Below are 16,216 nucleotides of genomic sequence, written 5' to 3'. Positions count from 1 at the left end.
AATACATAAATGAGGTGAACATAGATTTTGCGATCATTGTGACTAGTAAGAAAATCAACTCGGTTAATATGAGTTAGCTGATGTTATTGCACCAATTAAACATTAAAATGTAACTATTATTAATAGCTGAACAACGTGTTTGAGCTTAATATGTTAATGATAAATAATTTGCTAAGTTCAATATACTCATAGTCTTCCGTTACCATGCCATTTTCTGTAAAATATTCACATTGGCATGCAAGTTCCGCTTCTTGCCAGCATTTCCAGCATTTCCAGCATTTCCAGCTTCTGCCGCTACGGCTTTGTCACCATTTAACTTGATCAGGCCTGCTTCCAAGTAAATTTTGATGTCATTATCATTACCGTGTTTAAAGCAACAACGTGCGCCATATCTACAATAGCCGGTCTTCATCCAGTTTAAACAAGGCCGGGTCCTGAACTTATTAGATCGCTCTTTGAATTTCAGTTCCTGTAAACCATGAGCAAATTGGCATTTTTCGTTATATTTGCAGAAACCGGTAGTCGAGAATGATTCACAAAGCTCGGTTTTATAAAGAACCTTATTAATTTTCTCTTGGGGTTGATGCGCATGCTTCTTTGGTGGAGGTGTAACATCTTTCGTTACTGGTCTCTGCAAACTTTCCAGGTTTTCTGTTGTAAGCGGTAAAATACCGTTCAAAGGCCGATATTGCGGATTTATCTCGACTTCAAAATTAGAAACAGATGAAGCCAACCCCTGACTAAATGGCTGGATTTCATTATTAACCTGAGACCATGATCTTTGCATACCCAAAAATTCATTTTGTAGTGTTGGCTTCGTCACCGACAAGCTTTCCTCACTCGTTACCGCCTCAGAACCATAGTCATCGGACAACAAGGTCTTTATATAGTACGCTTCAATCTCTCTAATACGGGCATCATAATCTTCATAACCATTAGAAAACACTGATATCTGAGTATTACTTGGTGATGATGACATCTGCGAATAATCCGTCTGGTCACTTTGTTTCTCTGTTATGGTACGGCCCACTATTCCTGTGTGTTTAACAAGACCTATCCTAACCGTATCATGTCGGGGGGTAACAAAATTTAATTCCATTTATATACATATATAAACAAATCTCGATAAATGGTTTAAATTTAACTGCTGTTAGTAACTGACGACAATCAAACCGTGTTTGGATCATTGTCTATGTTTCCCAACCTTTATTTGATTGTAGCACCCTGCACCCACTTTTTCTTCCGGCATATAGCACCCAATTTATGTCAGCGATGAGGTAACGGAAATACGTGGCTACGAAAAAAAGACTGTCATCTCGAAGGTCGCCATGTCATCAAAGACACTCCAGATTGTTCATCAAGCGTTCCTTAATACCGCTCTCAAAAGTCATGCCTAAGAGAATCAGTGGTATTACCACCCGTGATGAGCAAAAAACACTATCTGTTAACAAAGATGTCGAAAAAGGGTGCAACGCTAGAAACAAGGGTATAAGAATCATAGCAGTTAGGATAGTGATCAGATTTACCCCTGTAGGTCTTGCAGTGCGACATCACGTTATTTAAAGTTGGTGTAACTGACTGGAACTATGGTCCGGGTAACCAAGAGGTGAAAATTGCTTCATCAGAGATTTACTAGCGTAAAGTTTTGATGGACTACAAGAGATGTAAAAATATTCAGACTGAGTCCAAAGCTGTTCGCTGTTAATTGAAGGATGTCGTGTCAGGAGGAACAGTTGCAAGAGCTTGAGGTTGTGGAGGCTATTTATCCGGATGAGTTTTACGCCATTAATAGTGAATATCCAGATATTCAGTTCCGTGTGGATTTGAAATTGGATCTCATACCATTAAATACTTCTTCTTTTACAGAGAAATCTATTGAATTTGAGCAGCATATAGTTATTGAATTTTTGTTACCCGAGACTTATCCAGATGTAGTCCCAAAATTGAAGATTGAGCCTTATAAGGTGTCTCTGAAGGATGGTGAAGAAATTGACGGTGAGGAGGAAGAGGAGTTAGGGTTTGATGAACAAGGTAATCCTATTACAGCTAAGTTAGAGAATATCCCTGATATGATTGATTTTGATGACTATATTCCAGAATTGATCGAGGCATTATTAGCACAGGTAGAAAGTGATATGTTGGTAGGGGCACCTATGTGTTTCGGTCTTATTTCCTCTGCGAAGGAAAATTGTGAGACGTGGTTCCAGAACACTCTCCAGGCCTTAGAATTGGCACATGAACAGAAATTGCGCGAACGAGAAATGGAAGAACAGAAGAAGTTTCAAGGCACGAAAGTGACCAAGGAGTCTTACCTTGAGTGGCGGAAGAATTTCAGAAGGGACTTTGGTCTTGATGAGCGAGACGCCAGAAGGAGGATGGAGGCACATTCCGGTCGTTTATCCGGACGCCAAGTTTTTGAGCAGGGCTTAGCAGGTGCTGAAGATGACGAGGTAGCTGCAGTTGAAGATGAGCTATCACAAGGGATTAAGCAGTTATAGGAGCTAAGGATGAAATAATTGTGATAGGTTGCATAGATATCTAATATACGTTTAATCCTATGTAAATTCAACAAAGAAATAGGTGTAAAGGAGGACAATATAAATAGAGCGGTTGAAAGAATAAACTATATACGAGTCTTAGAGTACGAGTACAACTCAGCAAATGTATCCTTGTGCTGTTGATTGCTGGAATTCTGGGCACTGTTATTGTAGTTGGAGGAGCTGCGTACAGCAGAAGAAGAGTTTGATCCGCCCCAGGATAGCAAATCTAAATCCTGAGAGTCCTGTTTATCTGGCGCGGGGCTCACATCATGTTCACTTTGAAAATCTCCGAAATCATCTTCTTCCTCATCGTGGTCTTGACTTCCCGAACTTTGAGAGGGCGGAACTTCTATGTCATCTAGATCCAATAGGTCCACCACTGGCTGATTTTTAGCGCTTGCATTACTCTTTCTTTGTTGCTCCCCATTCTTAATACGCTCACGCAAAATCTCTCTCCTCTGTCTGCGTTGTTCTTCAGCAACTGAGGTGCGAGTATGTTTGTTGCTCGCAGAAGGCCCTGGCAATTGTGAACTCTGTGGCTTATACTCATCGAATTCATCGCTTAGGTCATAAGCAGGTGTTTCGTCACCAACGTGGATGCGGTTGTCATTGTAAGATGAGTTGAGGACGTAGCTTCCGCCACTAGAGTTGATATGTGCAGACTGTTGCTTCTGCTTAGCTCTCACTCTTTTCAAGTATCCAGGATCTTCGATATACTGTATCAACTGCTCGCATTTCTTCTTGATACCCCTTTCATGAATCTCCATTTTCCCGTCACTACTGAATTCAACCTTGAACTGCATGGTATCACGAGTGAGAATATGTTTGTGAGTTGTGAGGCAGCTAACAGTTTGGTCTAACTCCTGACCAGAGTTGCATGTAAGCAATAAGTACTCCAATACCAGCAATGACTTAAGAACGACTCTCCATTCGCTCCCATAGTTAACATACTCCTTCCTAGCTTTTTCATACAAATTCTTCGGTCTTTTTGCCATGTGATCCACCAGGCGTTTCATAGTGTACTCAGTAATTAGATATATTGGAACGTGAGTTCGATTTCGTAACACTTTTGCAAGCTGTTTCGGAGTAGGACCCCATGAATCAGTATTAGTTGCCTTTCTAATGTCTATCTGGTACGGTTCATACTGAATTATCACATTTTGAGCAAACCGTGCTGCATTACGAATATCATGAATACCTAAGTTGCTGATCTTTTTGGATAGAGAGTCCATAGTACCTTGGGTATTGACCTATTTCGCTATAAGCTCGTGTTCCTACTTAAAGATGTAAAGCTCCCTAATAGATGAACTTTTATAAAGTTTGTTCCAACAAATACACCACCATACAAAAGGGTCAATTAAATTAAAGTGTGGTTTATGGGTGTTTGATGCTGATTCGACCAATTCTGGTTTAAGCCCCAAAGTTAAATTGTAATAGAATACACTAGTGCATTGGTGCATTGGTGCATTGGTGCATTGGTGCATTTTTAAAAGGTATGGTACGTTATTGAGTTATACCATAGTGTTTGTTTTTTCTTTATGTTTGTGTAGCAATGTAGGTATAGGTTCTGCTAAAATTATAAATGTAACAAGCGAGCGACAACGACGTAAACCGCCCAGATGTCATTCTAAATTGATTATAGATCTAAACTACTTTCATCGATATCAAGTTCTCTATAATTCAAGGAGATTGTTGCCTAGCGGTGTCATTGATCGAGCAAATATTAAATAAAGATATATAATAAATATAATTAATTTATATTTATAGATACTACGGTTGAAATAGTTACCCTATAAATCGAATAAAAGGATTTAGGCTAAATTAAGTCCATCTGCAATCGGCATTCCGGGGTTATTTTATGGTCACCTGACATATTATAAATCAATATGAAGTTTCAATTTTATTACATATGAAAATACCAATCGTTTTCACGTTCTTGGTCCTTTACCTAAGACACATCAAGAAATAGGATTTCCCTGCCAAGCTATTCGCATAGTAGTTTCGAAAAGGTTTAGTTAGGTGCCAGATGATATCAAATGAGGGTCCTGGTTTTGGTCCAATCTCATTTTACGGTGATTTAAAACTAGAATTTATCGATGGTGTGCTTATTAATATTGCCTCCCTGTTTGCATTGGTGTTTGGTTCCCAGCAGGTGTATAAGTTCTTGACAACGCCACACCCAAGACTGAAGTACAGGCGAGATTGGTTACTTGTAAGTCGAATTCTGTCAGTGGTACTGTTTTTCCTATTCACTGTTGTGGCAGGCTTTAGTAGCGGCTATGCTGGTAATTTTCATTGGATGGCGCGCTTACAGTACTTTATGACAGGATGCGCTGTGTTGGTTCTTTTTGCTTTACATTGGGTTTCATTCCTGTGGTCACGTATCTCGAATGGAGTGCTGTTGTTCTTTTGGTTACTGGAAACCACCTTTCTTAGTATGAAGGTAGTCAATTTTATAATCCGGCATACCTATGAAGGGTACTGGCCGATGGGCAAAATTACATTTGTTCTTACTTTATTCCAGTTAGTTGCATCTACTTCAGTACTCGCATTGGAGGCTATACCTCGGAAACGTCTATTGCCATATCAAGAGATAATTGAATACCAAAATAAGCGCAAAAGTAGTCCTGTAAATGATGCCAATATTTTTGAGCGTATCTCGTTCAGTTGGATGACTGGCCTTATGAGGATTGGATATGAGAAATATTTGACTGAGAATGATTTATACAGGTTGCCAGAGGAGTACCGTTCGAAAGAGACTTCAGATAGATTTACTAAAAATTGGCAAGCAGAAATGAACCGAAAGACGAATCCTTCACTTGCTTGGGCTCTTATACGGACTTTCGGTGGGCAAATGGTTATTGGTGGTATATATAAGGCGATTCATGATGTTGCCGCCTTTACGCAACCTCAATTGTTAAGAATTATTGTTAGGTTTGTCACTGATTATTCTACTGCTAAAGGAGAAGCAGTCGAGCAGTATCCACTTAGTCGTGGTTTTATGATCGCCCTTGCTATGTTTACTGTGAGTGTTGTTCAGACATGTGTCCTACACCAATATTTTTCGGCGTCTTTTACCACAGGTATGAATATCAAGGGTGCGCTAACCACAGTTATTTACCAAAAGGCGCTAGTCTTATCCAATGAGTCATCTAAAACTTCTAAGACAGGTGACATAGTCAACTTAATGAGTGTTGATGTACAGAGGTTACAAGACCTAACGCAATGGGGACAGCTGCTATGGTCTGGACCTTTTCAAATAGGCTTGTGTTTGGTTTCCCTTTACAAATTATTGGGGAACAGTATGTGGGTGGGGGTTCTAGTGATGCTCATTATGATTCCACTCAATTCCATAATCTTTAGGTATCAGAAAAAGTTACAGAAGGCCCAAATGAAGAACAAGGATGAAAGAACTCGTATAGTGAGTGAAATCTTAAACAATATTAAATCATTAAAACTCTATGCGTGGGAAATTCCGTATAAACAAAGGTTAGATTATGTTAGAAACGAAAAGGAGTTGAAGAACTTGAGAAAAATGGGTATTACTAGCGCATTTGCTAGTTTTCAGTACAAAATTGTTCCTTTCTTAGTTTCTTGTTCAACTTTTGCTGTTTTCGTTTTTACCCAAAAAAATAGAGGCTTGACCACTGACTTGGTTTTTCCAGCATTGTCATTATTCATGCTGTTAAACTTTCCATTGGCCGTGCTACCGATGGCAATCACGTCTTTTGTAGAAGCTTCTGTGTCTGTCGGTAGATTGCATGCTTTCTTGACTTCTGAGGAGATACAACGTGATTCAGTTCAAAGAAGTGCAGAGGCAGACAAGTTTGGAGATTTAGCGGTCAGTCTTTCTGATGAAGCTACTTTCTTATGGCAACGTAAACCAGAATATAAGGTAGCGCTTAAAAATATCAATCTCCATTTACGGAAAGGTGAATTATGCTGCGTTGTTGGCAAGGTTGGTAGTGGTAAAAGTGCTTTAATGCAGGCTATGTTAGGTGACTTGTTTAGGGTTAAAGGTTCTGTTGTCGTAAACGGCAGTGTCGCATATATTTCTCAAGTGGCATGGATTATGAATGGTACTGTAAAGGAAAACATTTTGTTCGGTCATAAATACGATCATGAATTCTATGAAAGAACCATTAGAGCCTGTGCTTTAAGTACAGATTTGGGCACTTTACCAGATGGTGACCAAACACTTGTCGGCGAGAAGGGTATATCTTTATCTGGTGGTCAAAGAGCACGTTTGTCGCTTGCTAGAGCAGTATATGCTAGAGCGGACGTTTATTTATTAGATGATCCGTTAGCTGCAGTTGATGAACATGTTTCGAAGCATTTAGTTACTCATGTGTTAGGACCAGATGGGCTATTGAAGAATAAAACAAGAGTGTTGACAACCAATAAAATTGCTGTCTTGACCGTTTCGGATTCCATTACTCTTTTAGATAACGGAGAAATTGTTCAACAAGGCTCTTTTGACCAGATTAATAATAGCGAAATAGATTCACCTTTATACAAGTTGATATCTGAATATGGTAAGAAGAAAGAAGTGGAAGAAATTCCTGAAACAGAGCCTGATATTACTGTTACCACTCATCCAAATTTATCTCCTGAGGAAGAAATGGACGCAGAAGATTTGAATAGCAAGAACCTCAGTGCTAGTAGTGATACTGTTAGTCTCAGAAGGGCTAGTTTTGCGACTTTTAAAAGTATGAACTTCAGTGATAGTGATGGTAAAAAGGATCAAAAAGAACACCGTGAAGAGGGTAAGGTCAAGTGGGATATTTACTTGGAATATGCGAAAGCATGTAACCCAAAGCACGTTGTCATCTTGATTGGTTTCGTTATATTATCTATGTTATTATCAGTGTTGAGTAATGTTTGGTTAAAACATTGGTCAGAGGTAAACACTGAGCATGGATTTAACCCAAACCCTGTTAGATATCTGGCTGTGTACTTTTCTTTCGGTTTTAGTTCGGCTCTTTCCACCTTGGCACAAAATATAATACTATGGGTTTACTGCTCAATTCATGGGTCGCGGTACTTGCATAATGCAATGGCAACTGCTATTTTGGCAGTCCCAATGTCATTTTTTGAAATTACACCCATTGGTAGGATATTGAACAGGTTCTCTAATGATATTTATAAGGTTGATGAATTATTGGGAAGAACTTTCTCACAGTTTTTTGTAAACGTTACCAATGTGTTGTTCACCTTGCTTATTATTTGCTTCACAAGTTGGCAAATGACTTTTGTGATTATGCCATTGGGTATTGTTTATTTCTACTACCAGCAATACTTTTTAAGAACATCTAGGGAGTTGCGGCGTCTCGATTCTCTGACCAGGTCACCTATTTATGCGCACTTCCAAGAAACTCTCAATGGTGTCAGCACCGTTAGAGCTTACGCTCAGCAAGACCGTTTCGTACACCTCAATCAGTCATTTGTTGATAAGAATTTGAGCGCTTACTATCCTAGTAGTTTTGCAAATCGTTGGTTGGCATTCCGTCTCGAATTTATCAGTTCTGCAATAATCTTAGCTGCAGCTTCCTTGTCTATGTTCAGATTGAAGCAAGGAACCTTAACTGCGGGTATGATTGGTCTATCATTGGGGTATGCCTTACAAATTACTCAGTCGTTGAATTGGATTGTTAGGATGAGTGTAGAAGTTGAAACTAATATTGTGGCGGTTGAAAGAATAAAAGAGTATGCTATTTTACCCTCAGAAGCCCCTGCTATTATTCCAGACAGTAGACCGCCAAAGGATTGGCCTACACAAGGTGAAATTAAATTCGAAAATTATTCTACACGTTACAGGCCAGAACTAGGGTTGGTATTGAAGGATATCAATCTACACATACGGCCACGTGAAAAGATTGGTATTGTGGGTCGGACTGGTGCAGGGAAATCATCTTTGACGTTAGCCTTGTTTAGGATTATAGAGGCTGCTAAAGGTCGTATAATTATTGATGACTTGCCCATAGACACCATCGGGTTGGCTGATTTAAGGCATAGTCTATCAATTATTCCTCAGGATGCACAGCTCTTCGAGGGCACCATTAGAGATAATATTGACCCAACAAATCAGTTCACGGAGGAGCAAATCTGGGAAGCTTTGGAGCTTTCTCATCTAAAAACACATGTTGAAAATATGGGTCCAGGTGGTTTACAATCGGCTCTAACTGAAGGCGGTGCAAACTTAAGTGTTGGTCAGAGACAGTTGATGTGTCTTGCTCGTGCAATTCTTGTCCCATCTAAGATTTTAGTCTTAGATGAAGCTACGGCTGCTGTGGATGCAGAGACTGACAAGCTCATCCAGGAAACAATAAGAAGCACATTTAAAGACCGCACAATATTAACTATTGCACACAGAGTCAATACTATTTTGGATTCTGATAGAATTATTGTCTTAGATAACGGGCGTGTGGTGGAATTTGATACTCCGCATGCATTACTAAAAGCAAAGGAATCGATATTCTATTCCTTGTGTAATGAAGCGGGTTTGACGTTATAATTACACTGCAATATTTAATTAAATAAAAGATAAATTACGCGTTGTAACGTATTAAACCTACAAACGACTTATCACTTTATACCATAAATGAGATGTCAAAAGTACTTGACTTTATAAATTTTAATATTATAAAACGGTTTTTAATCCTTAATTACGCCCGGCATAGTACAACACATTCCTCAAAAGGACGATCGATAATCGATAAAATATGAGTTAAATAAATAACCCCTAATAATCTAAGATTCCTAATCTATTGAAAATCATTAACGTATTGGTCGGCTTGACTAGCGAAATTATTCAAAGTTTCACTAGTAGTAGAAACAGTAAAGGGGATATCTGGACCGGCAGTATTAACTGCATTTATTATAGTTTGTTCTTGATGATTTTGATGTGGAGGTTGCTGCAGTATATGATCCTGGCAAGCTTGTAGCCGCGACTGGTGCTGACCTCCATGCTTCTGTTGCTGTGATTGCTGCAATTGCTGATCTTTTTCCTCTTGCATTTGTTGATCCTTCTGTTGTTGTAACTGCCTAGCGGCTTCTGCAGCCGCTGTTGCAGCTGCTACTTGAGCATCAAATGTATCATTTGGATTTATTTGAGAGTCAGGCAACTGATGGAAGTCTAATATTTCTGAATACATCATTACTCTCCAGGTATCTACAGGCAAGTCTGCATCATTAAAATTCCAATCAAATTTGGCTTCAGCCACCGGTTCATCAGTAGGGTCATGATATGAAGCAAGATATGGATGATCAAGTGCATCAGCAGCCGTAATCCTCTTATTTGGGTCAAAAACTAGCATTTTTTCTAGCAAATCCACAGTATCATATGTTAAATTTTTGAAACGTTCTGCGAACGGCACAGGTTCCCTATGGGGGAGAGAAGTAACAAACTTCAGCGTATTTTCAGAGCAGATAGTGTCAACCACATCGGCCGGAGGAGAGCCTAACAGGTGTGTGATGATAGAAAACTGGTGCACGTGATCCTTACCTGGAAACAGCGGCTTACCTTCGATCATTTCAGCAAAGATACATCCTACAGACCATATATCAACTTCGACGTTGTATTTTTGCCAAGTAAGCATGATTTCAGGCGCCCTATAGTACCTTGTAGACACATAACCCGTCATCTGTGGATCTTGTATACGGGCCAAACCAAAGTCACAGATCTTCAAATCACAGTTTTCATTTATAAGAATATTACTGGGTTTTAAATCACGGTGAATTACCCCTGCAGAATGAACGTATTTCAAACCACGCAAAATCTGATACAAGAAATATTGGAGAAACTGCTTTTCAAGAGGTCTAGTTTGAAGCAGCCTATGCAAATCAGTCCCCTGTAACTCTGTAACAAAATATATGTCTTCCAGCGGAGACAGAAATATGTCCTCAAGGCAAATTAAGTTCTCATGTCGCAAGTGCTTCAACAATTTCAATTCACGATAAGTCCGCTTTGCAAGCACAGCGGTAGAAAATGGTTTCATAATCTTTTTAATAGCCACCTGCTGCTGAGTGTATGTGTCGACCGCAGAGCATACAAGACCAAAAGCACCCATTCCCACCGGATTCAAGTCCGCATATCGATTCGTGATTTCAAATACTGTTCCGAATATCTGTGTCCTAAAGAATTCTTCTTGACTCGCCATCTTTAATTTTCTCTGTTCGCTATAGGACACTTAACCAATCCAATATTACCTATAACTTATTGTACTTCTACCGCAACCTGCAAAACCTTAATGTTTATTTTACACCACGATCGACCGTCAGCTCTATCAAAACAGCCAAAATCGAACATATATGTGCAAATATGGATAGGTATTGGTAAAAGTGTTAAGAATAACTCTGGACGTCGTATACGTAATGGTTATACGGACACTGTAAATTCCGAAATCCGGGTAACATCATGTACAATAAAGTCGGGTAACAGCCAAGATCTATTGCGCGACGTCGCAATCTTATGATTCGGTCCGGCTGACTTTCGCTTTATTCTCCGCCATCTATATTTGCATATCCATGCTGCCCCATGCGCATTGCGACCCCGGTCACATAATTACTATTTTTACCTCACAGGACAAGACCGTCGGAGTAGCTGGATTAGTTATCATTTACGCCTAAACGTAGAAATGGATATCCTTTCTACGTACAATTAGGGCTAGTGCCCATAAACTTCGATAAAATTTATTCTATAGGATTGCATACAGAACCCGTACGGCTTTTACTGTCAATAGTGAAAATGATACCGGCTTTGCGCAATTATCGTAAAAATTTTTCGTGTATCAACATTTTCTAATTAGCCGCAACAGAATTAAACTTGTTCTACGCAGAAATACCTGTAGTCTTCGTTGCAGCGTGTTTTGCATTGCTTCTAAATTTGGTAGCCTGTCGCACTTAAACTTACACATGTTTGCAATCTGTTTTAGGCCTAGCGATTCACTAGATTCCGCGTACTACGACAATTTCTTCGTAAAAACTATATTAAGGTTTCTTTTTTTAGCTGCTTCCTATAGATCTTTCTCGGCCATCGATAAATCTACGTTTCAATGAAAGTAAACAGTCACGATATTATTCCTAATGCAGTATACCTTTAGGGGGTAGGCTAAAATTTTTTCTAATCTATATAAGGACGACCAACTTTACATTATGTTGAACTGGTTGAACTCCACCTTTTTTATTTTACATTTAGAAAACCAGAGATCATTAGATTTTGTTTAGTCACTCGCTTCCAAAAAAACTTAAATTAGAAATGCAATTCACCGCTGTCGCTTCTGTCGCTTTGGCTGCTGCCGCTGCCTCTGCCAATGTAGTTTCCAACGCTACTACTGTTACTGACTACCACAATGCTACCACTTTGGTGACCATCACCTCTTGTGAACAACACTCTTGTGTTGAGTCTGTTTCCACCGCTTTGCGTTCTACTGCTACTGTTACCGTTGACAACACCATCACTATCTACACCACCTGGTGCCCATTGCCATCTGAGCAAGCTCCACCAGCTCCACCAGCTTCTGAAGCTCCACCAGCTCCAGCTCCTGAAACTACCCCAGCTCCACCAGCTCCAGAAACCCCAGATGCTCCACCAGCTCCAGCTATTGAGCAACCAAGCTCCAGTGTTCCACCAGTTCAATCTACTTTCACTGGTGCTGCTGCTAGAGCTTTGCCAGCTGCCGGTGCTTTGTTCGCTGGTGCCGCTGCTTTGTTGTTGTAAGAAGTTAGAATTTTATTCCACTAGGTTTTATTTCACTAATTATCGTGGTCCAAAATTCAAGCTAAGTGTGACTGAGTAGGACACAGACAGTAGGTATTGAATGTAATGCTTTTGATTTTTAAATTCCGTTTGGGTCCTGGTGCACTTTTATACCAACGTTGTCTGTCTTAATTGGCCAGGCTTCCTCGGCATTTTTGATGTTATTTCTGCACCGATGCTTAATTCGTAGTTCTGACCGGACTGCCGCAGCACATCGAGGTGCTTAATCTGTACATTAGTGTCCAGGCAATTGTTTTGAGTTGATGCTACAACCTCTAGATATAAGTTTGCACGCTATTTAACCCTTAGATTATAGTTCGTTTTGAAAGATAGAAGATTCAGTGTAAAAGTGTTCTATCTGCTTTTGTTTTTTCCGAATTCGTGGTCATGGCAATGCCTCTGTCATTCCATGAGATGGTGGATATTTTCATAAAACATTAATAAATAGCTCTTTGATACAATGTATATCATATATTTTTAATTCTTAAATAATTAACACTGATCTGTCTTTTTTCGTTGCGTTTTATACCTGAGGTGTTACGTAAATTCCTATACGAGGGCTATAATAGTAACTGTTGTTATTCACCGCATTCTTCGACATCAGAAAATTGTAAATTATACCCCTAGTACTTTTATCGGAGCGTTTTAACACATACGCATGTATTGCCTCATACTGCCATATACTTTATATAATGTATAAATCACTAAACATGTGCAGTATTACAATACAGCCAACACTGCATCAACACCGGACTTCGTCACTTCGGAGGCTGGGTTCTCCTCCTGTTCTGAGTAGATAAACTTACCTTTGTCAACAACTACAGCATAACGGCCACAGGAAAATGTACCGTCACCGCCATCAAGTTCATACCCAAGTGATTTGGTGAACTTGCATGCTGGATCTGTAACAAACTTGATATTACTCGTGTCCTTAATACCCAATTGTTTAGCCCAAGCGTTATTAGCGAAAGGATTGTCAACGGTCACCACCAAAACATCATCAACACCCTTGTCCAGTAGTTGTTGAAGTTTCTCAATGTAGCCTGGGATGTGCGTGATAGAACAAGTAGGGGAAAACGCAGCTGGAGCGCCTGTGATAACGATCTTTTTATCCTTATAGTCCGCAAATTTCAATGGGACAGGAAAGCCACAGCCTTCAGAGTCCTTCTCAATTGCGATATACTTAAATTTAAAGGTCTCTTCGCTAAGATTAGTTACACTCATTATTAGTTCGTTTAATTTATGAAGAGTACGGGAAATAAAACTGCTACATATGTCCAGGAGGTGCTTTTGTATCTACTTTTATATACCATAATGAAGGTGGCGATACCCTTAACGCCCCTGTCTAAAAATACCAGGGGTGCATCGGGTGTTTTAAATTAAATATTTACTAATGAATTACAGATAGTAAAAAACTTACATAGTGATAATTATTAGTAAAGAATCAGTAAAATCACAATGAAGGATTACTTACTAAAAAAAAAATTAGTAATGTGGAAAATAATAAAACATATTTAATAGTGCCGAGGAGGAAAAAAAACCCGCGCATTACCCGGATAAGTTTACAAAAAAATGAATTCTTTCAAATCTCTCAGTAGTGCTTTGTAAACACTTTGAATTACTAAGCCAATTGTGAGATGGAGTTATCAGTAATCAGCTAACATAACTAAAGACCATAATTAAAACACGAAAAACATTATTTTTTGACTAGTATATTTCTAACGCTCTTGGTTACTATTTTATCCTGCAGCAGGTTCCTAAAGGATTCAGATTTTTTGTATCTATTAGATAGGACAGATGTCGCATGGAGAAGGGCAAAGTTTTTCACTCGAGGTACCGGTGGTGCTTCCTCATGAGAATGTCTATCAGATCCAGGTTGGATATAAGTTGTTTAAGCTAAGTGGTGTCTCGTTGTCTTCTGATTCTCCGTCATACTTTACGGATTATTTTGCAAGGAAGGAGGCCGAACGTCGAGAGCGTGGAGGAAACTTGTCTTCTGATGTTCAAGATATCTTATTTATTGATCGCTCTCCCGAAGTATTTGAACTGATATATAATCATCTCCAAGGTTATTGCATTAATGTTAAGGATGAGTATCAGTACACTATGTTGTTTGTGGATTCCATGTATTATAATTTACCGCGCCTACGTCATCTGCTAAAAAACTCAGACTATTACTTTGCATGTATAGGCGGCAAGTCATATAAGATACCCAAAAACTTGCTCAGTGGCCCTGGAAACTCGCCAAACTATTTTGATATTACCGTGGACGCGCTATATGCTGGTCTGGAGAAAGTGTGTCTCTCGTGTAAGCCAATTAGACCGCCTCCTCAATCCCCTCCATACGTAGCACGGTCTCCTGCATTATTTGAGGATTTGATGGCTTTGTTAAATGGTGTAGAGCTCACGCTGGACGAGGGAAAACGTGTTTCACTCATTAAAGAGTGCAGGTTTTACCGCTTATGGGCTTTGGAGCAGAGGTTACTGAAACATAAAATCAAGTATGATCCGTACTATAAACGCGATCTCATAGTTATGCTGCTCGGGGATTTATGCAGCAAAGGTGTGGGCTTGACTAACAAGGAGAAACAATCTCTTGATATGGTGGAGTCCAAGATTTGTGAAGATTATAGGCGTGAAGAGTCCAGTTGCAAGAAACAGCGACTGGCCTGTGATTGGGCTATCTTTACATATGCACGCCCTTATTTGGACCAATATCCTCGAGATCTTATATTTGAGATTGATGGTATGGACTGCGTTGTTTATTTTAACAAGCGGAAGAAGACGATTCATGTACACATACGAGGTCTATCCGCTCGTCAGTTTATTAATGTATTTTCAGAAGTCCTCAAACCGGCCAATATAAACATTGAGAAGTATAGAGATGCGATGAATTTGGACGGCATTCTCATTCCATGTTGTGTTTCTGTTTCCGACTTGAGTATTAACGGTGTTAAGTACACCAATATTTGTTCCATTATAGATGAAAATAATGTAACAGACAAGATCCCTGATTTTACTTTGGGCCATGGAACAGTTCCAGGTTTGAAATTAGTCCTAATGAAATCCATGTGGAGGCTAGCCACTAAGGATGGCGGACTGTTACTTGTCTGCATTAGGGGCGATGGTATTACCGGAATTAATGAATTCCATCATAACATTGAATATTTGTAAAATATAAAATGACATAAATCAGGCGTTTTATTTATCCAAACTTAATATTCTACTCTCGCAAATTCCAATAGTGCTACTAATTGGCGCTTTCTATAGATCTAAAAATGATAATCGTTGTAATAATAGTAAAGCAAAAAATCTTCCACTATCGAGGATCGAACTCACGGTTCCTCTCACATGAATTGTAACTACAATACTTAGCATCCATCATTAAATAATAGCCATGTGAACGTTTTTTGAAGTCTATTATGATAATAGGTCATAATTGCAAAAAAACAATTAAATCTCTTTGTAACACGGTTCATCCTTATGCAGGGGAACTGCTGATCATCTCTGTATTGTTTCAAATTGACCAAATGTCCAAGCGATCGAAACCGCATGGACGAAAAAAAGTTGAAAGATTCACATTATAAGTAAAATACGTAACCACGTGACAGAACACATTTTATAGTTTCTATCAGATGTAATAATCATTCATGTTATATTCATGGGATATGAGCTGCTGAGTATCGTGTAAACATCTAAGGTCTTGTTTCTCCGCGTTGGACCTGAATCTTTATATTTGGCTCCAATGTTGGTTAATTGAGTGTCAAAAGCTTACAAGGACAAGTTGCAGAAACGTTAGGCTTTGTTTAACTACAAATTCGTTTCTTGTAACAGTTTGTAACCTGTATATTTTTTGAAAGCCAATATTTACATTTAACAAATATTTATTTATTTATGACTTACTGTATTAATTCCAAAA

At 39.1% G+C, this 16,216-nt stretch overlaps 8 protein-coding genes and 1 non-coding gene across 9 annotated transcripts; 4 read left to right on the top strand and 5 right to left on the bottom strand.

The window, feature by feature from the left end:
- Positions 1 to 199: 199 nt before the first annotated feature.
- Positions 200 to 1,099, bottom strand: AW171_hschr2490 (HBR059Wp; the record flags this gene model as incomplete). The annotated part of the gene is made up of 1 exon (XM_018130467.1): positions 200 to 1,099. The coding sequence occupies one exon, from the start codon at positions 1,097 to 1,099 to the stop codon at positions 200 to 202; it is 900 nt and encodes a 299-aa protein (XP_017985956.1).
- A 613-nt stretch (positions 1,100 to 1,712) lies between these two features.
- Positions 1,713 to 2,498, top strand: GIR2 (Gir2p; the record flags this gene model as incomplete). Its single annotated transcript, XM_018130466.1, has 1 exon — positions 1,713 to 2,498. The coding sequence occupies one exon, from the start codon at positions 1,713 to 1,715 to the stop codon at positions 2,496 to 2,498; it is 786 nt and encodes a 261-aa protein (XP_017985955.1).
- A 125-nt stretch (positions 2,499 to 2,623) lies between these two features.
- Positions 2,624 to 3,772, bottom strand: ENT5 (Ent5p; the record flags this gene model as incomplete). Its single annotated transcript, XM_018130465.1, has 1 exon — positions 2,624 to 3,772. The coding sequence occupies one exon, from the start codon at positions 3,770 to 3,772 to the stop codon at positions 2,624 to 2,626; it is 1,149 nt and encodes a 382-aa protein (XP_017985954.1).
- Positions 3,773 to 4,566: 794 nt separating this feature from the next.
- On the top strand, positions 4,567 to 9,054 carry YCF1 (ATP-binding cassette glutathione S-conjugate transporter YCF1; the record flags this gene model as incomplete). The annotated part of the gene is made up of 1 exon (XM_018130464.1): positions 4,567 to 9,054. The coding sequence occupies one exon, from the start codon at positions 4,567 to 4,569 to the stop codon at positions 9,052 to 9,054; it is 4,488 nt and encodes a 1,495-aa protein (XP_017985953.1).
- Positions 9,055 to 9,304: 250 nt separating this feature from the next.
- HOG1 (mitogen-activated protein kinase HOG1) lies at positions 9,305 to 10,699 on the bottom strand (the record flags this gene model as incomplete). The annotated part of the gene is made up of 1 exon (XM_018130463.1): positions 9,305 to 10,699. The coding sequence occupies one exon, from the start codon at positions 10,697 to 10,699 to the stop codon at positions 9,305 to 9,307; it is 1,395 nt and encodes a 464-aa protein (XP_017985952.1).
- Positions 10,700 to 11,796: 1,097 nt separating this feature from the next.
- Positions 11,797 to 12,258, top strand: CCW12 (Ccw12p; the record flags this gene model as incomplete). Its single annotated transcript, XM_018130462.1, has 1 exon — positions 11,797 to 12,258. The coding sequence occupies one exon, from the start codon at positions 11,797 to 11,799 to the stop codon at positions 12,256 to 12,258; it is 462 nt and encodes a 153-aa protein (XP_017985951.1).
- Positions 12,259 to 13,017: 759 nt separating this feature from the next.
- On the bottom strand, positions 13,018 to 13,521 carry AHP1 (thioredoxin peroxidase AHP1; the record flags this gene model as incomplete). Its single annotated transcript, XM_018130461.1, has 1 exon — positions 13,018 to 13,521. The coding sequence occupies one exon, from the start codon at positions 13,519 to 13,521 to the stop codon at positions 13,018 to 13,020; it is 504 nt and encodes a 167-aa protein (XP_017985950.1).
- Positions 13,522 to 14,094: 573 nt separating this feature from the next.
- On the top strand, positions 14,095 to 15,471 carry AW171_hschr2483 (uncharacterized protein; the record flags this gene model as incomplete). The annotated part of the gene is made up of 1 exon (XM_018130460.1): positions 14,095 to 15,471. One exon carries the CDS (start codon positions 14,095 to 14,097, stop codon positions 15,469 to 15,471), a length of 1,377 nt encoding a protein of 458 aa, XP_017985949.1.
- Positions 15,472 to 15,742: 271 nt separating this feature from the next.
- AW171_hschr2482 lies at positions 15,743 to 15,836 on the bottom strand. Its single transcript, XR_001930080.1, has one exon. It is a non-coding gene; the product is annotated as an HBRSNR6 (small nuclear RNA).
- Positions 15,837 to 16,216: the final 380 nt, after the last annotated feature.

This window comes from Eremothecium sinecaudum, chromosome II (genome assembly GCF_001548555.1).
Source record: "Eremothecium sinecaudum strain ATCC 58844 chromosome II, complete sequence".
NCBI lineage: Eukaryota > Fungi > Ascomycota > Saccharomycetes > Saccharomycetales > Saccharomycetaceae > Eremothecium > Eremothecium sinecaudum.
The sequence above is the reverse complement of the archived record's forward strand: the minus strand, read 5'-3'. Positions and strand labels throughout refer to the sequence as shown.